Source organism: Myxocyprinus asiaticus, chromosome 4 (genome assembly GCF_019703515.2).
Source record: "Myxocyprinus asiaticus isolate MX2 ecotype Aquarium Trade chromosome 4, UBuf_Myxa_2, whole genome shotgun sequence".
In the NCBI taxonomy this organism is placed as follows: Eukaryota; Metazoa; Chordata; class Actinopteri; order Cypriniformes; family Catostomidae; genus Myxocyprinus; species Myxocyprinus asiaticus.
The window spans coordinates 7,567,084-7,594,270 of NC_059347.1; the positions used below are offsets into that span (position 1 = coordinate 7,567,084).

Below are 27,187 nucleotides of genomic sequence, written 5' to 3' on the forward strand. Positions count from 1 at the left end.
AAATGAGGGCGCTCCATCCGACTTGCATCCCCTTAAAATAACCTGCCTACCAATCATCACACTGGTCAGAACCCAATTTTTTATGCATTTATCCCCCATATTGATGACCGCCCCATCGCCCAAAATACAGAGTCTGGGGCAAAATGAAATTTGAGTGCCCAAAACGTCACAAATAAAATTCTGAACCTTCAACCAAAATTCTTGGATCTTAACACACCACAAAAAAAAAACATGGGTTGTGTCTCCAACTTCTGATTGGCATCGCCAGCAGGTGGATGTGTCTTTAAGACCAAGTCTATACAATCTAGAGGGGGTCCAGTAGAATCTATGTAAAATATTGAATTGCATAAGGCGCACCCTTGCATCTCTTGATGCAGACTTGATGTTTTTTAGAATCCTAGCCCACACTCCCTCCTCCAATACCAAGTTTAAATCTTTCTCCCTTCATCTCTTGATAGAATTTAAAGCTATGTCCCCCAGACTCTGAATTAGCAGGGAGTAATACACTGATGCCTCATGGCCATTTCCAAAAGCAGTAATCATCTGTCCCAGAGTATCTGCCACTTAAGGGGGTGTAAACTACTCCCAAAAACACTACAAAGCAGGTGGCGCAGCTGTAAATACCAGAAGAACTGAGACCTAGGACTCCCAAAATGTTGAACCAAATTTTCAAAGGATCTCAACACTCCGCTCACATACAGGTCACCGAGTGCAGTAACCCCCCTCACAATCCACTCTGATCAACAGAAAGGGGACTTATTAATACATAATTTTGGGTTCAGCCATATGCTTGAGGCAACATTTAAAGAAATATCCGAATTAAACATTCTGGACACTATTGTCCATACCGAGTGCAAATGCGAGGTAACGGGGTGTAACTTCTGATTAGTTTAATAAAAAGGCTTTGCAATGGGGAAATAGGGGCAAGAACTTCCTGTTCAATACCAAACCTCCCCCCGAACCAAACAAACAGAAAAAAGAAAAACGTGCGCATTAACCCCACGCACGACAGCGCCAACTGGCATCCATCTCTCCAAAAAACAAACAGTCCATGTATGCCTACGAGATCCCCCGCGACAACCTTGGCATCGGACTGCTCAAGTCCGATGCTTCTATACAAATTTTGTGAGACAGAATTACACAACAGAAAATAATCTATAAAACAAACTCCAGCCAATAGGAGGCATAAGCACAAAGAGCATGTAGATTCATCCACATAACTGTCCCAAAGGTGTGTTATTCCACAAAACAAACTCCAGCCGCTAGGCGGAACCAGCACAAAAATAAACAAAAAAGGTGCTCAGCTTTCTCGGACAGTCAGTTGAACGTCCAGTGAGTCAGGCACACTTGGCTGTTTCATAAGTGCAACAACTGACCTAATCACTCCAATGTCCTACAAGAAATATTCCACAAAAAAAAAACTCCAGCCAAAAGAAGGCATAAGCACAAAGAACATGCAGTTTCATCCACAAACTGTCCCAAAGGAGTGTTATTCCACAAAACAAACTCCAGCTGCTAGGCGGAACCAGCACAAAAAGAAACAAAAAATGCACTCAGCCTCATTGGACAGTCAAGTGAATGTTCAGTGAGTCAGGCCCACTCGGCTGCAACATAACACCTCAAATAACTTAGTCACTGACTTTATGAAGGACATTGCTTGCTGTGGGCATGTAAACATTTTGCAGCCATCCTTAGTATCTATTCTCAATTTGGCCAGGAACAACAGTGCAAAAGTGAACTTCCGTTGATGTAAGAGTCTCTTGCATTCCTTGAATCTATCACGTTTCTCTCATCTAATTTGCAAAGTCTGGGAACAAGAAAATGCTGTGGTTCTTCCAAGAAAGCCTGCCTTTACTCCTCGCCTCACGTAACATGAGATCTTTATTGGATGATCTCAGACATTTGGCCAGAACTGATCAGGGCCTGTCTCTCTCCATGGATCTCCGAACCGGAGAGCTCGCTCGATTTCCAGCTTATGGCCTGTTATGTCGAGCAAACTCTGGAAGAGATTTGACTATATCTCAGCCTTCTTCGTCCTCAGGACTTCCAACAATTCGGACGTTGCTACGCCGGTTACAATTCTCCAAGTCTTCCAACTTTTCCCAGACGTGCTCCAAGTCCACCTTGGTCGCTATCAGGTTAGCAGTTAATTCACTCTCCGATGACTAAAGATAATCGATCCGTTTCTCAACATCCATCATCAGCACTCTCGACACGTTCATCAATTGACGCCGAATCTCTTTCACTTCACCATCCAAATTGACTCCCAGGCTTGCGGCATGCTGCTCAGAGGCTTCAGATTAAGCACATAAGTGTTTTTTAATATCTCCAGAGCCCAAGGATTTTGAATTCTTTGACATATTGTCTTCCTAGAACAGTTAAGAAACAGGGTGTATTGAATCTCACCGTTTTATAACACAAAAAGTATTAAAAACTAGCAAAGTGCGCAGAGCTCACCATTCACACGTCCGAACCTCGCATGGTGCCATGCGACCCTCCAACAACAACATTTAACAACATTTCCTCAAACAGAATTTACAATTTTGACTTAATGCTAAGCAATTTAATTTGACTGATGAATGACGTCAGATACATGCATTATCCTGAGTGATAACACTGTTTTTATTATACAGTAGCACTGTTTCACCACTATTTTCCACTTCAAATTAGGGCTGTCACGATATCAGGTTTTCACTACACGATTATCGTGGCCAAAAGAATTCACGATAACGATATTATCGCCATATCTATAGACATTTTTAATAAATAAAAAAATAATGCTGATTGTTTTATGATTGACTGGTATATTGCGACACCCCTACTTCAAATATTCCCTGGAAAGATTCATTAAAGGACACAAACAGTGGACAGACCCCACAATGTCCTACATGTCTGAAAAACTGCAGTGAGGGAGGAATGTGAGGGAATGTGTGTAATGCTTAAAAAAAATCTGCCAGTGAAGTGTGAAAGCACTGTGAGAACCACAGAATTAGTACAGTGACATAAATAACGACACACTATGACATCAGTGCTTAGGCATGTGTATGTGTTTTAAGTTACATTTTTCAAATGTGATTCAAATTATTAGGCAGGAAACATAACTGCACTATTTTAACAGGTTATAATTTGCACATCTTTTTGATCTAATGCAATGAGTTTGATGCAGGGTCAGACAATTGTGGGGGCTTGGGGCAAAAATGCCACAAAAAATGAGAAAAATTCCCTTGAAATTAATTCTGTTTTTTTATTTGTAACATCTTACATTTAATATATTGCTTAATACAAAATATTATTTGATGTTAATTTAATATTAGGGTAAGAGGTATTCATTTATTTATTAAAGTATTTGACATAAATGGATGAGACAGTTTGTTTTAAATGGTTAGAAAAAAAAAATGCCCCCAAAAGTCAAATCCAGGAAGCAAATATTGCCACATTATGCAGAAGTAAATTTCTGACAATGGTATGAGGCGAGAAGTTTTCATCTTCATTGAATGTATTAAACTCCTTAAATGAGCTCAAATTTAACAATGCATATTCTCAAAAAGGGCACCTTTCTCCAATCATGAGGCTTTTTAGGGTCACTTGCAAGACCATTATTGCTCTTGTCAGAATAACATTTTAATATTCTGTATAGACCTGAACTTACCTGTCTTTATTGACTTGATTGCCACTGTCCCTCTTATGGAAGACCATGGTGTAGCGTGCCACCTCAGGGGACGGTCGCACTATTGTCATTTTCTGCAACTGCACCCTGAAAGAGATTCTCCTATTGAAATCTGCAACACTGAGGGGGGTAGTGGTCAACTGTTATGGGTTTTTAAATGGCTATTGCCAATATTGATACCAATATCTAGAGATATCAGAGTGCCGATGGCCGATTTAATGCTGAGAAGTAAAATACAATGTAATGACAGCAAATAAAAAGAACATAATTTTTCCCATATTACTTAGGGGTGGGAAAAATATAAAGTTTTAGATGCACTGCATCGATCTCGATTCTTAAAGGTGCAGTATGTAAGATTCAGAAACATTTGTTATTAATGACACCTGTGGCCGTTAAGTGAACTGCAGCCACCTACCTGTTGCTCATGCTCATGCTCGTGCACACACTCCATAGGGACGCGAGCGAGCGAGCATCGACCAAAACAATGACGTAACGTACAGAGAGACTGAATGTGATCCACCGGCATCATGCTGACGGATGAGGTAACATAATTAAAATTACACAGTTATGATTGTTTTACTACAAACTTTGAGACTGTATATTATATTTGACTCTCCAGTGCTGGAACAGGGCTAAAACAAAGTGTGGATATAGGTCTGACTATGCAAGTAATCACTTTTTTTTGCATGATACATTGACTGCATTTATACAATCGGCATTAGCTAGCTAGCCAGCTTTATCGATAACTGTTAGCTAAATTTGGTGGATGATGACAGTAGCTGTTTATAAAATAGACTGTACATTATAAATATGTTGATAGAATTCAGTATTGATATGATCCCATAACAACTGCCATTTTGATATATCGATGCGCTATTGTTTTATAATAATAGAATGTATATATTTTCTGTATAACCAAGTTACGTTACACTAATGAATGGGTCTTTTTGCATTATCTTGAACATTGTCTAGCATTCATTTCATGTGTTATTGTAGTTAGCTAAAATTACACAGATTAATCCTTATGGCACTATATTTCACATGCTTTGCAGTTATGTAAGCTTGCCTGTCTAATAAGAAGAACGCCAATTCAGGGTCGGTTTTGATCCCCAAAACCGAATGAAGGTCCCTCCAGGAATCAAATGCCCTTCCGATGTTCACTCTAGTTTTCGCTTGACCACGATCAAGTTCCTGCTTAGCCAGACTGGATTCAGTAGATAAATGTTTTTTTTTTTTTTTTTGTCTTACTCGGAGTTTGTGTAGGAGTCAGTGTTGTGCTGGGAGCCAGACGTTTGCATCTCTAAGATAACGTCACCTAGTGTTGCAGTTTGCTGTCGCTGTTGAACAGAGAACAGAAGCTATTACTGTCTGAGGCAAGGCTCTCGGGAGCGCACATAAACGTCACATCCTTTGGATTTTCCCAGCAAAAGCGACCCGCTCTCTTCGCATGAAAATCAGTCTACAGGCTTTAATAGGAAACCTAGGAAGTCCGGGAAGGGCTCATTTTTTAAGTTGCGTTACAAGCCGTTCACACATTGGCAAAAAAAAGGGCGAATATTACATGAAAACTGTTACATATTGCACCTTTAAAAATATAAGATCGATCTTTTACTCGATGTGCAACTCTCCACTACAATGCAAAGAAATCACTCGCATTTGCAATCAAATTTTGCGCTGTGTGGCTAAAATATACAGTACTGTATATTCAATATATATTGAATACATGAATTTGTTCTAAAATGTGACCAAAACGATGAAAAACTAATAAAATATTAGTAAAATGATATTTTCGTAATGTACCTAGTTAGAACGTCCCTTGTATAATTAACAGCATTAGCTGGAAAAGAATTACTTTTATATGCAAGCAAAAGGGACATTTTAACCTAAATATACCCATATTAATCGATATCAAATCAAAACCGTAATCGAATCGAGAGCTTGTGATTCTGAAAATATGTATCAATATACAGCCCTTATAGTACTATATTAAATATACTGCAAATAATCTTTATTAGGGGTCCAAGCAGTCAAGATACTAGAACCCTATTATCTGTCATATATATAGTCTTTTTTATAATTCCTTTTTTAATTAGCTATAACACAATGTGGTGAAAAGTTTTATGTATATGTAAAGTAAAGCTCTGACCCATTTGAACCACAGACATCATTTTCCTATGATAGTTTTGTGCAATAAAATGTTATAAATATTTGGCTGATTAATTAGTTGAATATCTGTCAGTAATACAATTAAAGGGCTGCACGTTCTCAGCCCAACATTTAAGAAACAGCACATACTGAATCTATGGACACATGCAGACTAATAGCTTTGGCTGTTGTGTTGCTGTGTTTTTAAGAGCTTCACGCTAGAGCATTGCGTCTGCAGGACGGTGTGTCAGGATAAAACAGTTCAGCTTTTAAATATGTGTCTCAAGGTAACAGTTCCATTCTGTTACCCTCCTTCTAGATCTTTTTAAACACAAGAACATGTCCTGTGTGAACACCCCCTAAGAAACATATCTAAACAGGGTCTGGTGGACTCCAATTATTCAATAATTCTCTTAAAATAGTTCATCCACAAATAAAAAATTCATTCTTTATTTACTCACCCTCATGACAGGGTGAGTAAATGATGAGAATTTTCATTTATGGGTGAACTATCCCTTTAAGTGCTTTGACGAATGCAGTTCTTTTGTCTGTTGACATATAAACTATTGAAGTGGGTCATGTGGAAAGGCTTGTGCCTTTAAAAAAACAAAAAAACAATAGGCTTTAGTTTTACTTCGGAGCTCTGCAGCCACACACACACACACACACTCTTTCCACCGTGCTGCTTCACGTGAGTAGTGACAGAGCTGGTGTTCAGCTGGGGTAACTGAGAAGTGATTTGAATACCCAGTCCGACCGCTTTTTCCACTTACTTGAGGACTGATGATGATCTAACTGACCACATTACTACATACAGTAACCATCCCAAAAACAAATACAGCACATTGCAGTCTTTGCTATTGATGAGGCTAGAGCTGTTGTACAGATGAATGAGAAACAAGTGAGCAAAAATCACAATCAATGATTTAAGAATAAAGAAAACTTACTCGTGCTGCACATCCTCGGAAACATCCAAAAAGCGCTTGCATTAAAAATATTAATAAACTCTAGCCACTTTCTTCGCTTCCACCTCCTATGTTAGATTTCAGAATTGATCAACCTTATGCCCTATTCCCTTCAAAAACAATTACCCTCCACTGTAAGAGCTTCCAAGGACTGAAAGGTGACACACTTTTTAAATGATTCCGTTTGGAACGACCCTACAGCATGGATTGTGCTCCATCATCAGAACACAGTTAGAACATCAGAGGGAACCAGACTATACTATATTATGCAATAGTAAAATAATTCTGTCTTAATTTCTTCACACGTTATTTTAATGCTCCTTGATTAAACCCACTGTGAATAGGAGGAGGGCGTGGCCGGGCCGTGAGGGTGCACGGCCAGCGCCGACTCACCTCCTTGTCACACCCACAAGCCCTATTTCTCATGAAGCAAAACCTTTGAGATTTCATTGTATCATTTTATCAATCCACAGAAATAGAGTCAGCGTGCGTCACCTCCTCTGTGTTACTACGTGTATGAACACGTTATGACCAGTTATATTTGCCATTACACGATCGATTAAAGGGAAGCCGGAGCTCTTTGCATTCACTATCAAAGTTTATATTTCTTAGTTTATATTTTTGTGGGAATTTGGCGCGAGCCTCTGCTAATGGCACGCGCATCAGAGCACTTGATAAGCGCTTCAGACACTCTTCTGGACAACAGCTGCTCTGGTTGACATCTGCTTTGCGGTTCAGTGACGCTTGGAGTTCAACTGAATGACACACAAACGTGCCGTTGAAGGCATTTATATATTTGCTTAAGATTCCATTATTTGTGCATTAAAATGTGACTGGAATTTAAAGTGCCCAATAAATCGTGGTTATCTCAAATAACCGCAGTTAGATCAAATAACCCTGTTCAGACAATTATTTAATAATCATGACAGGCCTACTTTTACAGTTCTTTTTTGTCATTGTTTTTTTTTATTTTTTTTTTTTTATTTAGGAGCTTGAAAACCTCAGTCTTCATTTATTTTCATTACAAAAGAAAATACACATTTGGAATGACATGTGGGTGAGTAAACAATGACAACATTGGGTGAACAATTTGACTGACAAGTCAACAAATCACTCAAACCACCTAAAGTATAAATATGTAATTTTGCATATCCCTGGGGCCTGGGTAGCTCAGCGAGTATTGATGCTGACTACCACCCCTGGAGTCACGAGTTCGAATCCAGGGTGTGCTGAGTGACTCCAGCCAGGTCTCCTAAGCAACCAAATTGGGCCGGTTGCTAGGGAGGGTAGAGTCACATGGGGTAACCTCCTTGTGGTCGCGATTAAGAGGTTCTCGCTCTCAATGGGGTGCGTGGTAATTTGTGCATGGATCGTGGAGAGTAGCATGAGCCTCCACATGCTGCGAGTCTCCGCGGTGCCATGCACAGCGAGCCACTTGATAAGATGCGTGGATTGACTGTCTCAGAAGGGGAGGCAACTGAAACTTGTCCTCCACCACCTGGATTGAGGTGAATAACGGCACCACCATGAGGACCTACTAAGTAGTAGGAATTGGGCATTCCAAAATTGGGGAAAAACGGGGATAAAATAAATAATAATAATAATTTTGCACATCCCTAAAAACCCCTCACAAAAAACGCAAACATTTCAACAGTGCAACCATATCTCTCGACAGATTCTCGTACCTTATTCTCAGGTCATCATCCTCTCCACCCCAGCCCCAGTAAGTGTTTGGAAAGCCGTTCACCCTGTGGAACTGTTCCTTCGTCATGGCTGAAACTCCCCCAAAGTAACCTTTATATCTGAGCCTGTAAATTTAGTTGGGAAGAGTGATGTATGTCATTCAAATTTTTAACAAGGATTTATTTAATTTCATTTAACAATCATTTGTACAATTTGGAAAACTGATTAAATTAGATTAAATTAAGACACATAACATTCAATATACAGTGGCCTCAAATTATTTAAATACCAAGGCCACATTTAAAAATGTATGAATTAGAGCCTGACCGATATGGGATTTTTTATACCGATACCGATTTTAGAGAGGGAAAATTCACCGATTACCGATATCGTGGCCGATATATTTAATTTTTGAGCTGGAATGAAAACAGACCTTTTCTATATGGATTTTTCACCGATTTTGCACCGATATGACTATGCAAAGGTATTCAGAAGGCTGCTTTTTTAAACAAATATTTTTATCAAAGAATATTTGACATTATTATTATACATTGTCAACAAATTCTAGAAATGAACACTGAGAAAATAAAGTAATAAATAGTTTAATAAACATCAGTACTGTATGTTTAGTATGTCGATTGCTGACCATTTAAATAAAGAATAAATACAAATAACATAAATAGCTAAATAAACATCAGTATTACTGTTTAGTATCAGTCAAATGCTGACTATATTAATACTGCCGAGTTAAGATAAACAGATAAGCAGTGGTGTTACACCGTATTCTGCTATACAAGTTCAGGGGAAACTTTCAACAGTGGAAAACCAGACTTTTAAATATTACATTTTATAAATGCAATGACTGGAATTGTTTGGCTGAAGGGGGTACCAAACTGTGAATCCTGAGCAAAACAGTTTGGTGAATACATGTTTACTCATTAGCTTCCACTCAGCTGACAAGCTACGAAAGTAGCTACATGATTAGCTAGTTAGCTATAAGCTCGTTGTCACGGAGAGTAAAAGACGGACGTTGTTTATTTTACTTTCCAGCACTGTGTCTCACCAACTAAGTAACAACATACCTCACCAGACACAATCCACCACCGCACCGTTGTCTGCTGAGCTGCAAAAAGATGCTCTGATGTTTACCTTTCAATCTGATACATTACTGAATGCACTGACAAACTATAGCTGGCTAACAGCAAACAGACATGAGTGACATGGTTGTCAGGGACAAGGTTAATGTTATATTAGTTATATTGAAAAGGGAAAATGATGGGGTCATTGTTTATTAAGTTTCCAGTACGTATTTCACAAACTAGTTAACTTGCCGAGACACCGCTCAACTCCGCCCTGTCTGCAGAGCCACCGTCAGTTCAGCTCTGTAAACAATGGAGTCGGAGCATGCTCTGCTGGACAAACTACGCTATGACACCAATTCTAAAGCATTGTTTTCTGCATTATATGTTCTGAAAAAAGTTTTCATATCGGTAAAATATACGCCGATACCGATATATCGGTGAAAGGCTAATATCGGCTGACAATATGAATATCATTGCATTAGTTAACAAAATATCCAACAAAGTGGCATTTATATTAAAGACAGATAGCACACGCACATTTTTCAAGTTTGTTAGGTTTGAAATAATAAAACAATAAATATACAGTACTGTTCAAAATGAAGACAAATGTATTTGAACACTTTGATTTCATATAATTGTCTAGATAAGCATACTATAAATTAAATTTACCTTATCAGATAAAAAGAGCTGTATTAAAGGAATAGTTCACCCAAAAATGAAAATTCTCTAATCATTTACTCACCCTCATGCCATCCCAGATGTATATGTCTTAAGATTTTTAGAAGAATATCTACGCTCTGTTGGTTCTCACAATGCAAGTGAATGGTGGCCAGATTTTTGAATCACATAAAGCCAGCATATATACATATATATACCATAATGGCCGACTCTGTGTGGAGCGCTCCTACTGTTTTGTAGTTTTTGTTTGTTTGTCCTGTGTTTAGTAATCTTTTTCCAGTCAGTTTTACCAGAGACGAACTGCTGAACATTCGACAGCATATACCAGTCAATCTTTTCCCTGATTTTGAATATTCAGACGTTTTGCTGGACATTTTAGTTGGAGGCGCGGCTGTGTTGGGGAGACGCAGGCGAGGGAGACAAGCAGGCACGCTGGTCAAGCTCCGTCGGCTTTCAAACAGCGCTGCTGAGTATCATCTTGCGAATCTCCGCTCTCTTTCTAACAAAACAGTCGAACTACATCACCTCACCCACACAAACAAGGACTTTTCAACCTCTGCTGCCTTGTGCTTCACAGAAAACTGGCTGAGTGAAGCTATTCCGGACAGCGCATTACATCTGCCGGGCTTTCAGCTGTTCAGAGCGGATCGCATCGCGGACTTAACGGGTAAAACAAGAGGCAGTGGAACATGCTTTTACATCAATGAAAGTTGGTGTACAGATGTAACAACGTTAAAGATGTGCTGTCCTAATTTGGAAGCACTCTTTATTAACTGTAAGCCTTCCTACTCACCACTGGAGTTTTCCTCATTTATTCTGGTGAGTGTTTAGATCACGCCAAATGCGTGTTTGAAAGCCGCACGGCAACAGCTGGCTGATCAAACCACAGACATGGAACAACAATACCCGGACTCAGTTATTATTATTCTTGGGGATTTTAACCATGTAAACCTCACATGTGAACTGCTCAAATACAAACAGCACATTACATGCCCAACCAGAGACAGAAATATACTGGATAATTGCTACACAACAATAAAGGCTGCATATTGCTCTATCCCTAGAGCAGCTTTGGGACTATCTGATCACTGTCTGGTTCATCTTCTTCCAAACTACAGACAGAGACTAAAATCTGCTAAGCCTGTAGTAAGGACTGTAAAGAAATGGACCAATGAAGCAGAGCTGGAACTACAAGCCTTCTTTGACTGTACTGATTGGAGTGTTTTTGAGGCTGCAGACACCAGTCTGGATGAGCTCACAGATAATGTTACATCATATATCAGTTTCTGTGAGGATATGTGCACCCTACTAGGACTTATTTAACATTTAACAACAACAAACCATGGTTTACAGCAGAACTCAGGCAGCTTCGTCAGACCAAAGAGGATGCTTACAGAGTTGGGGATAAAGTCTTGTACAATCAGGCCAGGAACACACTGAATAAGGGAATCAGAGTGGCTAAAAGAAGATACTCTGAGAAGCTGGAAAACAGGTTTTCAGCTAAAGACCCTGCATCAGTGTGGAGTGGCATGAAACAACTTACAAATTCCAGGACTCCTGCCCCCAATACTGTAGTGGACCAACAACTGGCTGATGACCTGAATGTGTTCTTCTGTAGATTTGAAAGGCCCGATCTCACACCCCACACCCGCTCTGACCTTCAGTTCACACAAACACAAACACCTCCTGCAACCCCACTCCTCCCTCCTCCTGCTACTCAACCTGCACTTAAGATCTGTGAAGATAATGTGTGCCGTGCTTTCGAAAACAAAGGATAAGGAAAGCACAGGGCCCAGATGGCGTTTCACCTGCTTGTCTTAGATTCTGTGCTAACCAGCTGGCCCCCATCTTCACACAGATCTTCATTAGATCATTGGAGCAGTGTGAAGTCCCATGCTGCTTCAAACGCTCCACTATCATCCCCATCCCAAAGAAACCAAAAATCACAAGACTTAATGACTACAGACCTGTCGCCCTGATGTCTGTGGTCATGAAGTAATTTGAGAGACTGGTGTTGGCCCACCTGAAGGACATCACTGGACCCTTTCTAGATCCCCTTCAATTTGCTTATTGAGCAAAAAGGTCTGTGGATGATGCAGTCAACATGGGATTGCATCATATCCTGCAACATCTCGACAGACCAGGGACATAGGCAAGGATCCTTTTTGTGGACTTTAGTTCAGCTTTCAACACCAGCATGCCAGCTATTCTCCAGACTAAATTACACCAACTCTATATTCCCAGCTTTCTGACAGAAATTCACTTCCAGCACCTGTACAATCAGCACTGGTGCCCTCCAGGGATGTGTGCGCTCCCCACTACTCTCCTCCCTCTACACCAACGACTGCATTGCCAAAGACCCCTCTGTCAAGCTCCTGAAGTTTGCAGACAACACCACTATCATCGACCTCATCCAAGATGACGATGAGTCTGCATATAGAAGGGAGGTTAAACAGCTGGCTGTCTGGTGCAGTCAAAATAACCTTGAGCTGAACATGCTCAAAACGGTGGAGATGATTGTGGACTTTAGGAGGAACATCCCAACACTGTCCCTCCTCACCATTCTAAACAGCACAGTGGCAGCAGTGGAGTCATTCAGGTTTCTGGGCACTACCATCTCACAGGACCTGAAGTGGGAGACCCACATTGACTCAGCAGAGGTTGTACTTCCTTCGCCAGTTGAGGAAGTTCAACCTGCCACAGGCGCTGCTGATACAGTTCTACTCAGCAGTCACTGAGTCTGTCCTCTGCACTTCAATATCTGTCTGGTTTGGTTCAGCTACGAAATCGGATATCAGAATCGGACTACAAAGGACAGTTCGGACTGCTGAGAGGATTGGTTGCCCCCTGCCCTCCCTTCAAGAACTATACATTTCCAGAGTGAGGAAAAAGGCTGGAAAAATCACTCTGGACCCCACTCACCCAGCCCACTACCTTTTTGAACTGTTGCCTTCTGGCTGACGCTTCAGAGCTCTGAGCACCAGAACCGTCAGGCACAGGAACAGTTTTTTCCCTCAGGCTATCCATCTCATGAACAGTTAAATCTGCCCCATTGAGCAATAATTAATGTGCAATACACAGCTTAGTCTTTTTATATTATCCAACACATCCAACCTCATCTGCCATTACATTCCCTTGCACTGTATATAACCAATTTGTATTTAGATTTGCACTACGTATGTGTATGTGTATATATATTATATATATATATATTTTAATTATTTTTTTTAAATCTTATTGCTGTTTTGTATTGTTGTGTACTGGAAGCTCCTGTCACCAATTCCTTGTATGTGTAAGCATACTTCTGATTCTGATAAAAGTACTCCATATGACTCCAGTGGTTAATCCATATCTTCTGAAGTGATATGATAAATGTGGGTGAGAAACAGATAAATATTTAAGTCCTTTTTTATAATAAATCTCCACTTTCAATTCCACATCTTCTTCTGTTTTTTGTTTTTTTTGGGGGGGGGGGGGTGTTTCGCACTCTTCATGCATATCACCACCTACTGGGCAGGGAGTAAAAAGGACTTAAATGTTGATCTGTTTCTCACCCACACCCATAATTTGGATTTGGATTTAACCACTAGAGTCATATGGATTACTTTTATGTGATTTTTGGAGATTCAAAGTTCTGGCCACCATTCACTTGCATTGTATGGACCTAAAGTGCTGAGATATTCTTCTAAAAATTGTAAAACTTGTGTTCTGCAGAAGTCATATACATCTGGGATGGCATGAGGCTGAGCAAATAATAGGTCTGGGTATCGCCTTGCACCTCACGATATGATACTGCAACACACATTTCACGATTCGATATATTGCGATACATCACAATATCAATTTGATTAGATTAAAAAATCAATTCCAATTAATCTGGAGTATACATGTATTTCAATTTTGTTGTGTTTACACAATATGAATATGTAGATAGTTGAATATAAATACTGATACATGGATCTACAGTATCGATACAATATCATGAGAAAAAGTATCACAATATATACTGTAAATATTTGATTGTATCGGCACAGCCCTAGTAAATAATGTGAGAATCTTCATTGTTGGGTGAACTATTCCTTTAAGTGATCACCATGGTTACATTTGGCACAATTACCACATACAAAAGCCTTCTGTGTCTTAAGCAAAAGACACTATTACTCACTTATATCCAGTGGAATTCCTGCCCACTACCAAGTGCTTGGGCTGCTCCTCACACATGTATAAGTTTTGATCATTCTCTGGAACTAGATCAACGTCATGGAAGATAAAACAGTCCCAGCTCTGGTCTTTGAGAGCCTCCAGGTATCCAACATTTAATAACTTTGCCCTGTTAAATGTAGCTTCTCCAGCCTACAAGACAAACACATGTACATACAGTAATGTTCAGGTTTCTGTATATCTTCAGGTATATCATTTTGTCAGTGCTCAGATGACCTTACTGTGGTTCTCAACTGGTTTTGCTTCATAACATTAATAGAATATTAAACCATTATTAATTACTTACAGTAATATTTTTAAAGGCAATATATTGTGATATATTGTGGTCAGCACAAACCATGTTCTATCCTCACTGCAAGTGAACCTGTATATAATTTATTTGGGATCATATTTTCTTTATCTTGCATATTTTTAGGATGAGGGCATGTCAAGCTCCTGTCCATGATGGCCTCTGCCCATTTCGTCTAGTTTCAACTAAATGATGGATTTGTGCCAAAACACTGCTGTTTGATTGGACATGTGGTATTTGAGATCAGCTGATTAGCCTATTTATTTTGCAATCCTAACTATGCACGATTATATGTTTAGTTGCATTTTATTATTTGCATTTAGTATTATTTTTTTTGTACCACCTGCTGTCCCCATCAGAACCGACCAGCAACATATTTTTGGGCTACGAGTCCACGACCCACCAGTTGAGAACAATTGGCCTAACAGATACTCAATTCAGTGATCCACTGAGTAGGGTACAATGGGGATAAAGACACCCCTTAAGAAAATTTTGCTTTTTTCTGGTCACAAAATGTATCAAGGTAAAAAAAAAAAAAATAAAAAAAAAAATATATATATATATATATATATATTTTTTTTTTTTATTATTATTTTTTTTTTTTATTGAATATTGACGGAGCAACATAATTTGTGTGAAAAGAAATTACAACAGGAGTTTCGATTAAAATTCACTTTTTAATAAAAGGTGGTGAGGGAGACTTTTACCTACACTTTGGCCCCTAGGGGGTTTAAAGTGATATTGTGTAGATACTGGGGCAATAGTTACAGTGCAAAATGTATCAACTAATGTAAATAATTTTGCGACAGCAAGATGCTTTTTTGAGTAACGAATTAAGATGACGGTTACTCAAAATAACTACTTCAGAAAAAGTCAACCATTTCCTGTTAATTTCAAACACATTTGGCATTTTATTACATCTCATGTATTCTATAAACAAACTAATCTCTGTTATGATTGAATAAGTCAATGTGAGCCCACTTTGAACATTTTTCATAACAAATCTATTCCCCACACTAAAGAAAAACTCTGTGTTTAATAGGGGCCTTTAGCGCCTGCAATGGGGGCTTTTTACCCCAAATACTTTCCTTACACTTATTGGACAGTTATTGAAAAATGTTTGATTTAATTACCTTAAACAAAACTGAAAATGATAAATAAGTATTTTGTCTTAAAAGAAATGTGATAATTTCAGGGAATTTAATTAGCTAATAGCTACATAAATTTGCGACATTTAAAAAAATATAAAAAATTTGATCAAACTGCCTCAAAATCAACCTTTTGACACCACACGCAAAGATCTCATGGATCAGGACATTTCTGCAGTGTATAGTGACAAACAGGTGTTTATGAAAGTGCTGTGGTAGTTTTTGTTGCTATTTAGTGTTTTGGGAGAAAATAAAATCAATGTACCCTACTAAAATATGAAAACAATATAAATCTGACAATCATTCATAACAATGAATGATAAAAAGCAAATTAAATGAATTGTTCCTGAATGGAAAAGCAACCAGTTGAGGGCAGAATAGACCTTTTTCACACTCCGGGTTTTGGAACGCGGAAGTAAACGTTTGCAGGGTAAACTTCGACAGCAGTGAATGGGAGATCACAGCAAATATTATTTTCACTTACCCATTTGCTCCAAGACCAAAAGAAAAAATCCACTATTATGCTTGAATGACTTTCTAGAAGAGGAAGAAAATAGAGAGCAGTGGATTAAGACAGTAAATGGGAGAAGATGCCAAATTTACTGTCACTCAGCAGCTGTAATCGAACCCCCCTCGCACCTGTGGTAATTCATTTTTTAAAACTAATTCCAGGGTAATATAACACAAAGCATAATGTTAAAAATGTACACACAATATTTTAAAAATATATAATAGATTTTTTTTTCCGAGATTTATGCTGATAAATAAGGCGGAAATGCATCATCACAGTCTGTGAAAAAGGTCTATTAGAGCAGAACAGTAATTACATGCACAATCTACTGAGCTACTGGCAGAACCTGAATGGGGACACTGCAAGACTGTTGTATATTTGTACACGATCACCGACAACAAAACAGCCACTCAGCTAATCAACTTTACACATTCACCTTTACAATTCCTGACAATTCTATGATGTAGGGGAGACTGGGGGCAATTAAAAAAAAAAAAAAACTACTACTACAAATCTACATGATATCTTTTGATATAAAAACGTGCTACAAGTAAAAATACCCAAACTACATTTACATTAAGGCTACATAATTAAGGCTCTTTTATAATTTTTTCTAATGAGTTAAATCCTCTTTACTAAAACATATTCAGCTGAGAAGTCAATACAGTCTTCCAAATAAATATTTTAAATTAAATCTTGTTCATTACATATTTTAAAGAATCAAAGGCCATACTATTTTTATTTCATACATACAGTTACAATCGCCCCTTAACCTCACAGCCATGATAAAACCTTGTATGATATCTACCAGCAGAGTCCTGCATGGGTTCTGTTTTGTAAACCCGCACCCGCCCGCACTCACAGTACTTACCAGAACACCCGACCTGTTATCAGACAGCAGCACTAATTTAATTCTGGAACACTCTCCCCGTCAGTTGATGCTCCCCACTGTCAAATTATTGCCTAGCAAAAAAAAAACAAAAAAACCCAGGGCTGATGGGTCAGTTTTGTCTACCTGGTGAATGATGTAGATGGCGTAGTGCAGCTGCTGCCTCTGTAAGAACGGGTGCAGGTGGTGGAGAAGGTACAGCAAGTGCTTCTCTCTGTTCCTGTGAGGAATCAGGATGGCCACACTCTGTCTGGCCGTACAGTCTTGGGGGTTATACTGACCCTCTTTGACCTCAGCGTTCTCGTTCTCTACTTGTCCCAAGGTCAGCGAGGGATCAAATGACAGCTTGAGTGCGCCACCTATGAAACAGGACACAGAGAACTGAATTAAGGTGGGCAACACGATGTGTAAATTTTCTGAAATCAAGAAAAAGGACCATGCATTTTCTCTCTTATATTTACGTAATTCAGCAGGACAGCAAAGTCCACTGATTTTGTCCATGAACATAAAATTCTAATTATTCAAACTGACTGTCCTCATCATGAACTGTGAAATACAGAAATGTACCAAAATGAAATTGGATAGAAATACTATTATGATCTACAGTATATATGCATTGAGTCATGAATGTTTAGTCCCCTGGAGTGAAAAAAATGGGCAATCTTGTAGAGATACTTGAAATTTTTGCTGATCTTGAGCCCAACGTGACATAAAGAAGCCATTTTCAAGCTTGCTAGTTTGGCAGAAGGTTGGGTTTCACATTCACTTTTACATCTGAAAGTGAAAGTTGAAGTGGAGATTGTTTCTCACCCACACCTGAAGATATGGATTTAAACACTGGAGTCTTATGGATTACTTTTATGTTTCCTTTATGTGATTTTTGGAGCTACAAAGGTCTGATCACCATTCACTTGCATTGTATGGATCTACAAAGCTGAGATATTCATCTAAAAACTTTGTGTTCAGGTGAAGAAAGAAAATCACACGCATCTGGGACAGCATGGGGGTGAGTAAATGGTGAGAGAATTTTTGGGTGAACTATCCCTTTAATTGAGGGACTACATGGAATATCCATACTTATAAAAAATAATTTGTCACACCACAGGTCCACTGCAATAAATTAGGGATTTAAAAAGTTAGTAAAAAACTTAAAAGAGCTGGTGAGCAGTTTCAGCATCTAAAAGATACACCGTCCCTTACACAAAACCTAAAATCTTTATGTTGAAGTCCATTTGTCAACTACCCATAAACAGGCATGTATACAGAGCCACAAGTAAGTGAAAGGCCCATGGACCAGGTGCAGTCCTTATATATGGCACCAGCTGGGGCCCACATTAATTACAGAGCCCCATCTTTGGAGATGAGCCCAAAATTAGCAAGCAGCTGTGGAAGGAAAACAGTAATGTGTAAACAATGACATTCACACAGAGGCAGCTGTGAGTTTCTCAAATATTTCCCTCAGTATCTTTGCCCACTATTAACAGTTCATGTAGCAAAGATCTAAGGTTTGTAAAAACAATTGTTTGTTAAAGGAATAGTTCACCCAAAAATTAAAAACTCCATTATTTACTTAACCTAATGTTGTTCCAAAGCCATATTATTTTCTTCCTTCCTTGGAAAAACAAAAAGCAGTCCAACCGGAAGAGCATGGCGCTAGCAATACCAAGATTATGAGTTTGACTCCCAGGGAAATGTATGCCTTGAATAATTTTCTTTCAGATAATAGCGTCCACCAAATGCATAAATGTACAAATGTCTGAGCTTCTGTTTTCCATACAACGAAAGTGGATGCTGATTTACACTGCAAAGCAAAAAAACACCTTAAAAGTAGTCCATATGAACTGTGCGCTTTGAAGTAATTGTGTGAGCAACAAAGCGAAATTCAAACTGATAATCATCTTGGTAGGACTGCACCAGCAGTCTTAAACTGGGATGTACAGTTCACACTAGGAGCTTAGTAAGTACTAGTTAGTTTGTAACTAACTCCGTTCTTAATTCGGTTGCACCATTTGTTCTTAACGTAAGACTTAGCTAGTAATTCTTAAGCGCTCTGTAAAGTAAACTGTAGTCACATAATATGGTGTTTACCTTTAATGATCCAATAAGAAGCCTTTTTGTAAACACATTTGTAAACAGAAGTGTTGAGAAGCCATGCATTTCAGTGTTATCATGTTATGGCTGATGAACTTATTTTGCCTCACATATAACTATCAACAGTAATAAATTACTTTTCCATTGAACTATGACACATAAATAATCCAAAAATATACCAACTTATACATATTCAGGAACTGTATCTAAAATGAATCAGCAGCAAATAAATAACAAACAGGAAAATGTGAAATTTATTCATGGATTATTCAATCATTTTTATTCATTTATTTTTGTGCACAAGTGACACTAGGTGATGCATACAGGAAAATGCTTCACAACAGCAGGAAAAAAAAAAAAAGAAGATTTTTTTTAACTATAGGTCTCTGTGGAACAATAGGTGTTTCCCAATCTGTGGCCATTTTCAAACCGGGACGGGAGTTTGAGGGAATCTCAATGTAGTAGGCAAATTGTATAAAGAGGTTGAAAAACGCCCATCCCGTTTTAAAAATGCCCACTGATTGGAAAACGGCCATTTTTTTTTACAAGCCTGATCTAAACCACATTTGTAGTTGGTTTGGAATCCAATTAAAATCAGATTCCTGTTAATGCGTCTTAGTCTGAATGGTCAGATTGGATTTTGTGTTTTTTCGTCATTCGTTGTGCGCAACGAGTTGTTACATCAGGTGTTGCAATGAGAACAGCATAAATAACGTCTTCACAGGGCAATTCGAAGGGAAAAAATTACGATGACCACGCGGTAGGACTTTAAAAAAACTGAATTTCCCATAAAAATTACTTAAAAAGTGAGTTCAGAAAGACCACTTTATTATACCTTTTTCAGCCCTCTGAAACTGTTACAGTGGAAGGTAAAGTCTATAAGGGGACCACAGCATAGGAATGATCACTGTATATGTTACAGGGCAGCCAAAGTAGTGAAAACCTCTTTTAAAATACAGACATTGGCTTTACCAACCCAAAGAGATGTGCTACAGTGCAGCAACACACTGGTTGCGATGTATTTAAGGTCTCACACGAATACAGGACACGAAAGCATTTTACAGAACTGGGGTCCTCCTCAAGAGTCTCGCTGTCCGACCCTTTTACGCTTCAAAATGGGATGCAAAGCCTTCAATACGGCAGTGTTTCCCAATCTTTTTTGCCGTGAGTACCCTCACAGCACCATCAGAAAAGGCCGATTTATACTTCTGCGTCGAACCTATGGCGTAGGTACACGTAGCTACAATGGTTACGGCGTAGCCTGACGTGCACCTCTTCAAAAATGTAACTGCGTCGTATCAACGCAGGCCACAACAACTGTGATTGTTCCACTTTAACCAGAGACCACCCCCCAGGACTATAACAAGTATATTTGAGGCAGTGTTGTATTTTACCCAAGTTTAATTTTATTATCTATGCATTATATTACATTGTATGTGGACTCGGGACATTAACCCCTTAAACTCTATGAACCAGCCGGCGGGTCCACAAGGAGGCGCTATATCGCAGAAAAAGTTTACACTTAAAACGTTAAATTCCCCGTATACATAGGTCAGGCCTATGAGGTATCTTTTGAAAGCTTAGAATCTGAACTTTTCAGAGAATGCCATCACTTTTGCATTTATGTTATACAAAATAACAAAAAAGGCCTGAAAAAATTTGCATCGCAAATTTGTGCCCCCTAGAGGTAATGGGGTAAAAATATGAATAGGAATACAAAAGTCTTTCACATAGCACTTAAATGGACAAGTCATATCTCAAATTAAAGCGCTCATTCTCAGGAATGTGACTATACAGTTTGTTGCCCTAATCCCACAGTTTGAAAGATTTTCAAAAGAATCACAAAATGAAATATTATTTCTGTAAGTCATCAAATACATACATCTCTTTTATGCACCAATCATTGCTGCTGTAAGCCCTAAATAGCTAAAAACTTTATATCTGCTTTTATCTTAGACAGTTGTCTAAAAAATTTGCCATTTTACTTGTCTGTGAGTCTGCTTGGCTGTGAGCTTGCTTGGCTGAATAATCCAATGTTATATCTTAGATGTCCAAAACAAAATATGCCATCCAGCAGGAAAAGCATGCTTAACAAATCATCATAATAATTCATTTTAATTAATTAGACTATTGATGATAAAATGTTATATATCGTCGCAAAGATCTCAGATTTGTAATGACACCTAAATTAAGCTTCTAGTCCACTCAAAGGCCAAGATATTCAGTGAAACAATGAGGGTGGTGCATAAACTGAAAATTAGACTGAATATCTATGGATGAGCACATATGTGAGGGTTAAAATGCATAATAGCGCCACCTACATTTCAGATCTGTATATTGTAATGGAATGTAGTAGAGAAAAAAAAAAAATTACATGCTTAATTACATTACAAAGAAGGAACAAAAAATAAATGATACATTTTTTGCAATTAGTCCATAATGTGTGTGAATGGTGTACTTGTATCAGCGCGAAAATTTATCAGAGTTTAACGAGTTTGATCTCGTCAACTGTCTCAATTGGGAGGATCTCCTGTTTTTTTAATTCTGTTTGTGTTTCATGAAGTTACAAGTGAAACCTGACAAAAGATATCCGTTTACAGCTTATAAACTCTAAAAGCTTTTTTCTCCGGGCCTTTACTTGATATTAATTTGACTTGAGTGAAATAATATCATGCCGAACTTTCCGATCGGCATGATGATTTGATCGTATATTTGACAGTATGCGTTCAGTAAATAATCTTATTTCATAAGTTATGGAAACTGAATACTTTTTGTCAGCACATTAAAAAGCACCTGATGAGTTGTTTATATTGCCTATATGCATTGTAAGTCTTTTAAATGACACCCAATTTGTGTTATTCAGGCAAATAGTTATTAATTAATTTGACAATTCTTTTTCAACACGGAATGTCAAAGGTATGCCAAAATATTTATGTATTATTATTTAAGAGACACAAGAGCAAACATACAGTAAGTTCCTCATTTATTTTTTGCTTGCAATGCAGGCAACGTGTATAATAAATAATATGTGCCTAAATTTCAACATGTTCACATACTTAGAACTCATTTTTGATCCTACAATAATTTTATAGATACTTCTGAATCCAGAAATTACATTGCTTTTGTTTATTTATTAAATATATTGTTAGCATTTTGACTATACTCACAGAACGACGCAGACACACCGATGCAGAACTATAAATGCAAACCAACACTTTGGCCACTACACAGAGTAGTACCAGGTAGATGCAGAAGCAAAAATCAGCCTTAAGGCTCATGTACCCCTTCACCAACACAAAACCAAACATGTGTACCAAAGGCTAAATAGCATTTAACATTATCATTAATATTGTAATATCCCTAATGTACAAAACGAAAAGAGAAAGTTGCAGGTTAAGATATTTATTCATCTACAATAGAGAATAATTAAAAGAGACATTATCAATGACAAATGGATTGCATGGATCTCATCTTTGAATACATTAAATGGAATGACTCAAACCAAACTTTTACTTTCAAAATGCAGTTAAAGGATCTCTGTGCTCAACTTAGCAAATTAAAAGATTGATCTTCAGATTTAAAGAATGAATCCCGAGATCAAGTGAAGATCGAGATAATACAGGAAATCTATATTATCTACATTCATTGCCTAAATTTTGATGCACTCTATGACTGAATAACAAAAAAACAAAACAATTGTGCAAACAATATCTAAAGCCAACAGACACCCAAAGCAGGTCTATAATTAAAATATATATATATATATATATATATATATATACACACTATATTGCCAAAAGTATTCGCTCACCTGCCTTTAGACGCATATGAACTTAAGTGACATCCCATTCTTAATCCACAGGGTTTAATATGACGTCGGCCCACCATTTGCAGCTATAACAGCTTCAACTATTCTGGGAAGGCTTTCCACAAGGTTTAGGAGTGTGTTTATGGGAATTTTTGACCATTCTTCCAGAAGCGCATTTGTGAGGTCAGACACTGATGTTGGACGAGAAGGCCTGGCTCACAGTCTTCGCTCAAATTCATCCCAAAGGTGCTCTATCGGGTTGATGTCAGGACTCTGTGAAGGCCAGTCAAGTTCTTCCACACCAAACTCGCTCATCCATGTCTTTATGGGCCTTGCTTTGTGCACTGGTGCGCAGTCATGTTGGAACAGGAAGGGGCCATCCCCAAACTGTTCCCACAAAGTTGGGAACATGGAATTGTCCAAAATCTCTTGGTATGCTGAAGCATTCAGAGTTCCTTTCACTGGAACTAAGGGGCCAAGCCCAGCTCCTGAAAAACAACCCCACACCATAATCCCCCCTCCACCAAACTTCACAGTTGGCACAATGCAGTCAGACAAGTACCGTTCTCCTGGCAACCGCCAAACCCAGACTCGTCCATCAGATTGCCAGATGGAGAAGCATGATTCGTCACTCCAGAGAATGCGTCTCCACTGCTCTAGAATCCAGTGGCGGCGTGCTTTACACCACTGCATCCGACGCTTTGCATTGCACTTGGTGATGTATGGCTTGGATGCAGCTGCTCGGCCATGGAAACCCATTCCATGAAGCTCTCTACGCACTGTTCTTGAGCTAATCTGAAGGCCACATGAACTTTGGAGGTCTGTAGCGATTGACTCTGCAGAAAGTTGGCGACCTCTGCGCACTACGCGCCTCAGCATCCGCTGACCCCGCTCTGTCATTTTACGTGGTCTACCACTTCGTGGCTGAGTTGCTGTCATTCCCAATCGCTTCCACTTTGTTATAATACCACTGACAGTTGACTGTGGAATATTTAGTAGCGAGGAAATTTCACGACTGGACTTGTTGCACAGGTGGCATCCTATCACAGTACCACGCTGGAATTCACTGAGCCCCTGAGAGCGGCCCATTCTTTCACAAATGTTTGTAGAAGCAGTCTGCATGCCTAGGTGCTTCATTTTATACACCTGTGGCCATGGAAGTGATTGGAACACCTGAATTCAATTATTTGGATGGGTGAGCGAATACTTTTGGCAATATCAAGCTGACATAGATTGGCTACTTCAGGTGTGCCCACCTTTATTTTTCAAATGCAAGATCTACTTTTTCTTTAACTAGTTCAACACGATCTAGATATTTCAGTTTACAACTCAAATATGAGAAAACAGGCCTTGGAAACAGGGACGGACTGGCCATCGGGAGCACCGGGCATTTTTCCGGTGGGCCGCTGGGTAAATTGGGCCAGCCTGCTGCTGCACAAGTACCTGCCCGTCCTACAGGCGATATAGGAGGCCACCCTGGGCTCCAACATGCCCGCGTGGATCTCATAACAAGCAAAAATGTAATAAACTCTGCAAGACAAGCCAATACAATGGCTTTTATTTTGAAATAATGTAATGACTTTTATTTGAAATTTCTTACACATCGGAGCACATATCCGTATGAGTGCATCAACTCCGTACCTTGTGTGGATCTCATTATTTGACAAACAAATCACAATAATGGTGACAACCAAAAACAACATATTAAGTATAAGATGAGCTCTGAATAATCACTAAATGACAAATAACTGCAAGTAACAACAAATACAATAACAGCAGCGTTAATAAAATTGGCAAACAGTAAAGCTATGAGCAGTACAAAGTCATATGCATAATGTATACATACCGCAAAGCATTTCTGGGAGCTGAAGTGCGGCTTGCTGAATAATGCTCACGACTGATAAACATGCAGAAAATAAGTCATGAAAAATATTGCTTTGTAGCTATTTGAGTCTTTGAAGCTTACTTTGTTTAAAGAATTACAGAAACAGCGCTCGTCAAAGCATTGCTCTTTTCACTTTTTCTCAAGAATAACCTGGAGAAGGAATTAAAACCCTGCAGATATAAAGATGCAACAAACTCGCATAGAGTGAAAATATGAGAAATGAATCTACAAAATATCTGCAAGGTTCGACACTTTAAGAGGTATGTTTATTGTGTTTTACATATACAGTGGTGTGAAAAAGTGTTTGCCCCCTTTCTGATTTCTTATTTTTTTGCATGTTTGTCACACTTAAATGTTTCAGATCATCAAACAAGTTTAAATATTAGTCAAAGATAACACAAGTAAACACAAAATGCAGTTTTTAAATGAAGGTTGTTATTATTAAGGGAAAACAAAATCCAAACCTACATGGCCCTGTGTGAAAAAGTGATTGCCCCCTAAACCTAATAACTGGTTGGGCCACCCTTAGCAGCAACAACTGCAATCAAGCGTTTGCGATAACTTGCAATGAGTCTTTTACAGCGCTGTGGAGGAATTTTGGCTCACTCACCTTTGCAGAATTGTTGTAATTCAGCCACATTGGAGGGTTTTCGAGCATGAACTGCCTTTTTAAGGTCATGCCACAGCATCTCAATAGGATTCAGGTCAGGAATTTGACTAGGCCACTCCAAAGTCTTCATTTTGTTTTTCTTCAGCCATTCAGAGGTGGACTTGCTGGTGTGTTTTGGATCATTGTCCTGCTGTAGAACCCAAGTTCGCTTCAGCTTGAGGTCACGAACAGATGGCCGGACATTCTCCTTCAGGATTTTTTGGTAGACTGCAGAATTCATGGTTCCATTTATCACAGCAAGTCTTCCAGGTCCTGAAGCAGCAAAACAGCCCCAGACCATCACACTAGCACCACCATATTTTACTGTTGGTATGATGTTTTTTTTCTGAAATGCGGTTACTTTTACGCCAGATGCAATGGGACACACACCTTCCAAAAAGTTCAACTTTTGTCTCGTCAGTCCACAGAGTATTTTTCCAAAAGTCTTGGGGATCATCAAGATGTTTTCTGGCAAAAATGAGACGAGCCTTAATGTTCTTTTTGCTCAGCAGTGGTTTTCCTCTTGGAACTCTGCCATGCGGGCCATTTTTGCCCAGTCTCTTTCTTATGGTGGAGTCATGAACACTGACCTTAACTGAGGCAAGTGAGGCCTGCAGTTCTTTGGATGTTGTTGTGGGGTCTTTTGTGACCTCTTGGATGAGTCGTCGCTGCGCTCTTGGGGTAATTTTGGTCGGCCGGCCACTCCTGGGAAGGTTCACCACTGTTCCATGTTTTCGCCATTTGTGGATAATGGCTCTCACTGTGGTTCTCTGGAGTCCCAAAGCTTTAGAAATGGCTTTATAACCTTTTCCAGACTGATAGATCTCAATTACTTTCCTTCTCATTTGTTCCTGAATTTCTTTGGATCTCGGCATGATGTCTAGCTTTTGAAGATCTTTTGGTCTACTTCACTTTGTCAGGCAGGTCCTATTTAAGTGATTTCTTGATTGAGAACAGGTGTGGCAGTAATCAGGCCTGGGTGTGGCTAGAGAAATTGAACTCAGGTGTGATAAACCACAGTTATGTTTTAACAGGTGGGGCAAACACTTTTTCACACAGGGCCATGTAGGTTTGGATTTTGTTTTCCCTTAATAATAACAACCTTCATTTAAAAACTGCATTTTGTGTTTACTTGTATTATCTTTGACTAACATTTAAACTTGTTTGATGATCTGAAACATTTAAGTGTGACAAACATGCAAAAAAATAAGAAATCAGGAAGGGGGCAAACACTTTTTCACACCACTGTATTTATATTTGTTTATATTTATATATGTACATATTCTGGCCAACTTTGTTTTCATTGATTAAAAAAAAAACAACAACAAAAAATAATTTACACATAGTAATGCGAGTAATTGAAATGACATTTTAAGCACTGTCATCAGTGTCCTACTGTGTGACACTTTCTTCATCTAACTATTTTAAACATCATTTTATGATCTTGTATAGCTATATATACATATATAATATATT

The 27,187-nt window shown here is 38.7% G+C and overlaps 1 protein-coding gene across 3 annotated transcripts in view; it reads right to left on the reverse strand.

Moving 5' to 3' along the window:
- LOC127435954 (beta-1,4-galactosyltransferase 4-like) overlaps positions 1–27,187 on the reverse strand; it is a 40,551-nt gene that overhangs the window by 7,910 nt on the left and 5,454 nt on the right. For 2 of the 3 annotated variants that reach the window (XM_051689810.1, XM_051689803.1), the window contains 4 exons: positions 17,405–17,637; positions 14,386–14,573; positions 8,463–8,585; positions 3,650–3,754 (listed from right to left, as the gene is read on the reverse strand). In XM_051689810.1, the coding sequence (XP_051545770.1) occupies positions 3,650–3,754; positions 8,463–8,585; positions 14,386–14,573; positions 17,405–17,637 (649 nt within the window). The remainder of the gene's footprint in view (positions 1–3,649; positions 3,755–8,462; positions 8,586–14,385; positions 14,574–17,404; positions 17,638–27,187) is intronic. The other variant, XM_051689819.1, reaches the window with a different exon arrangement.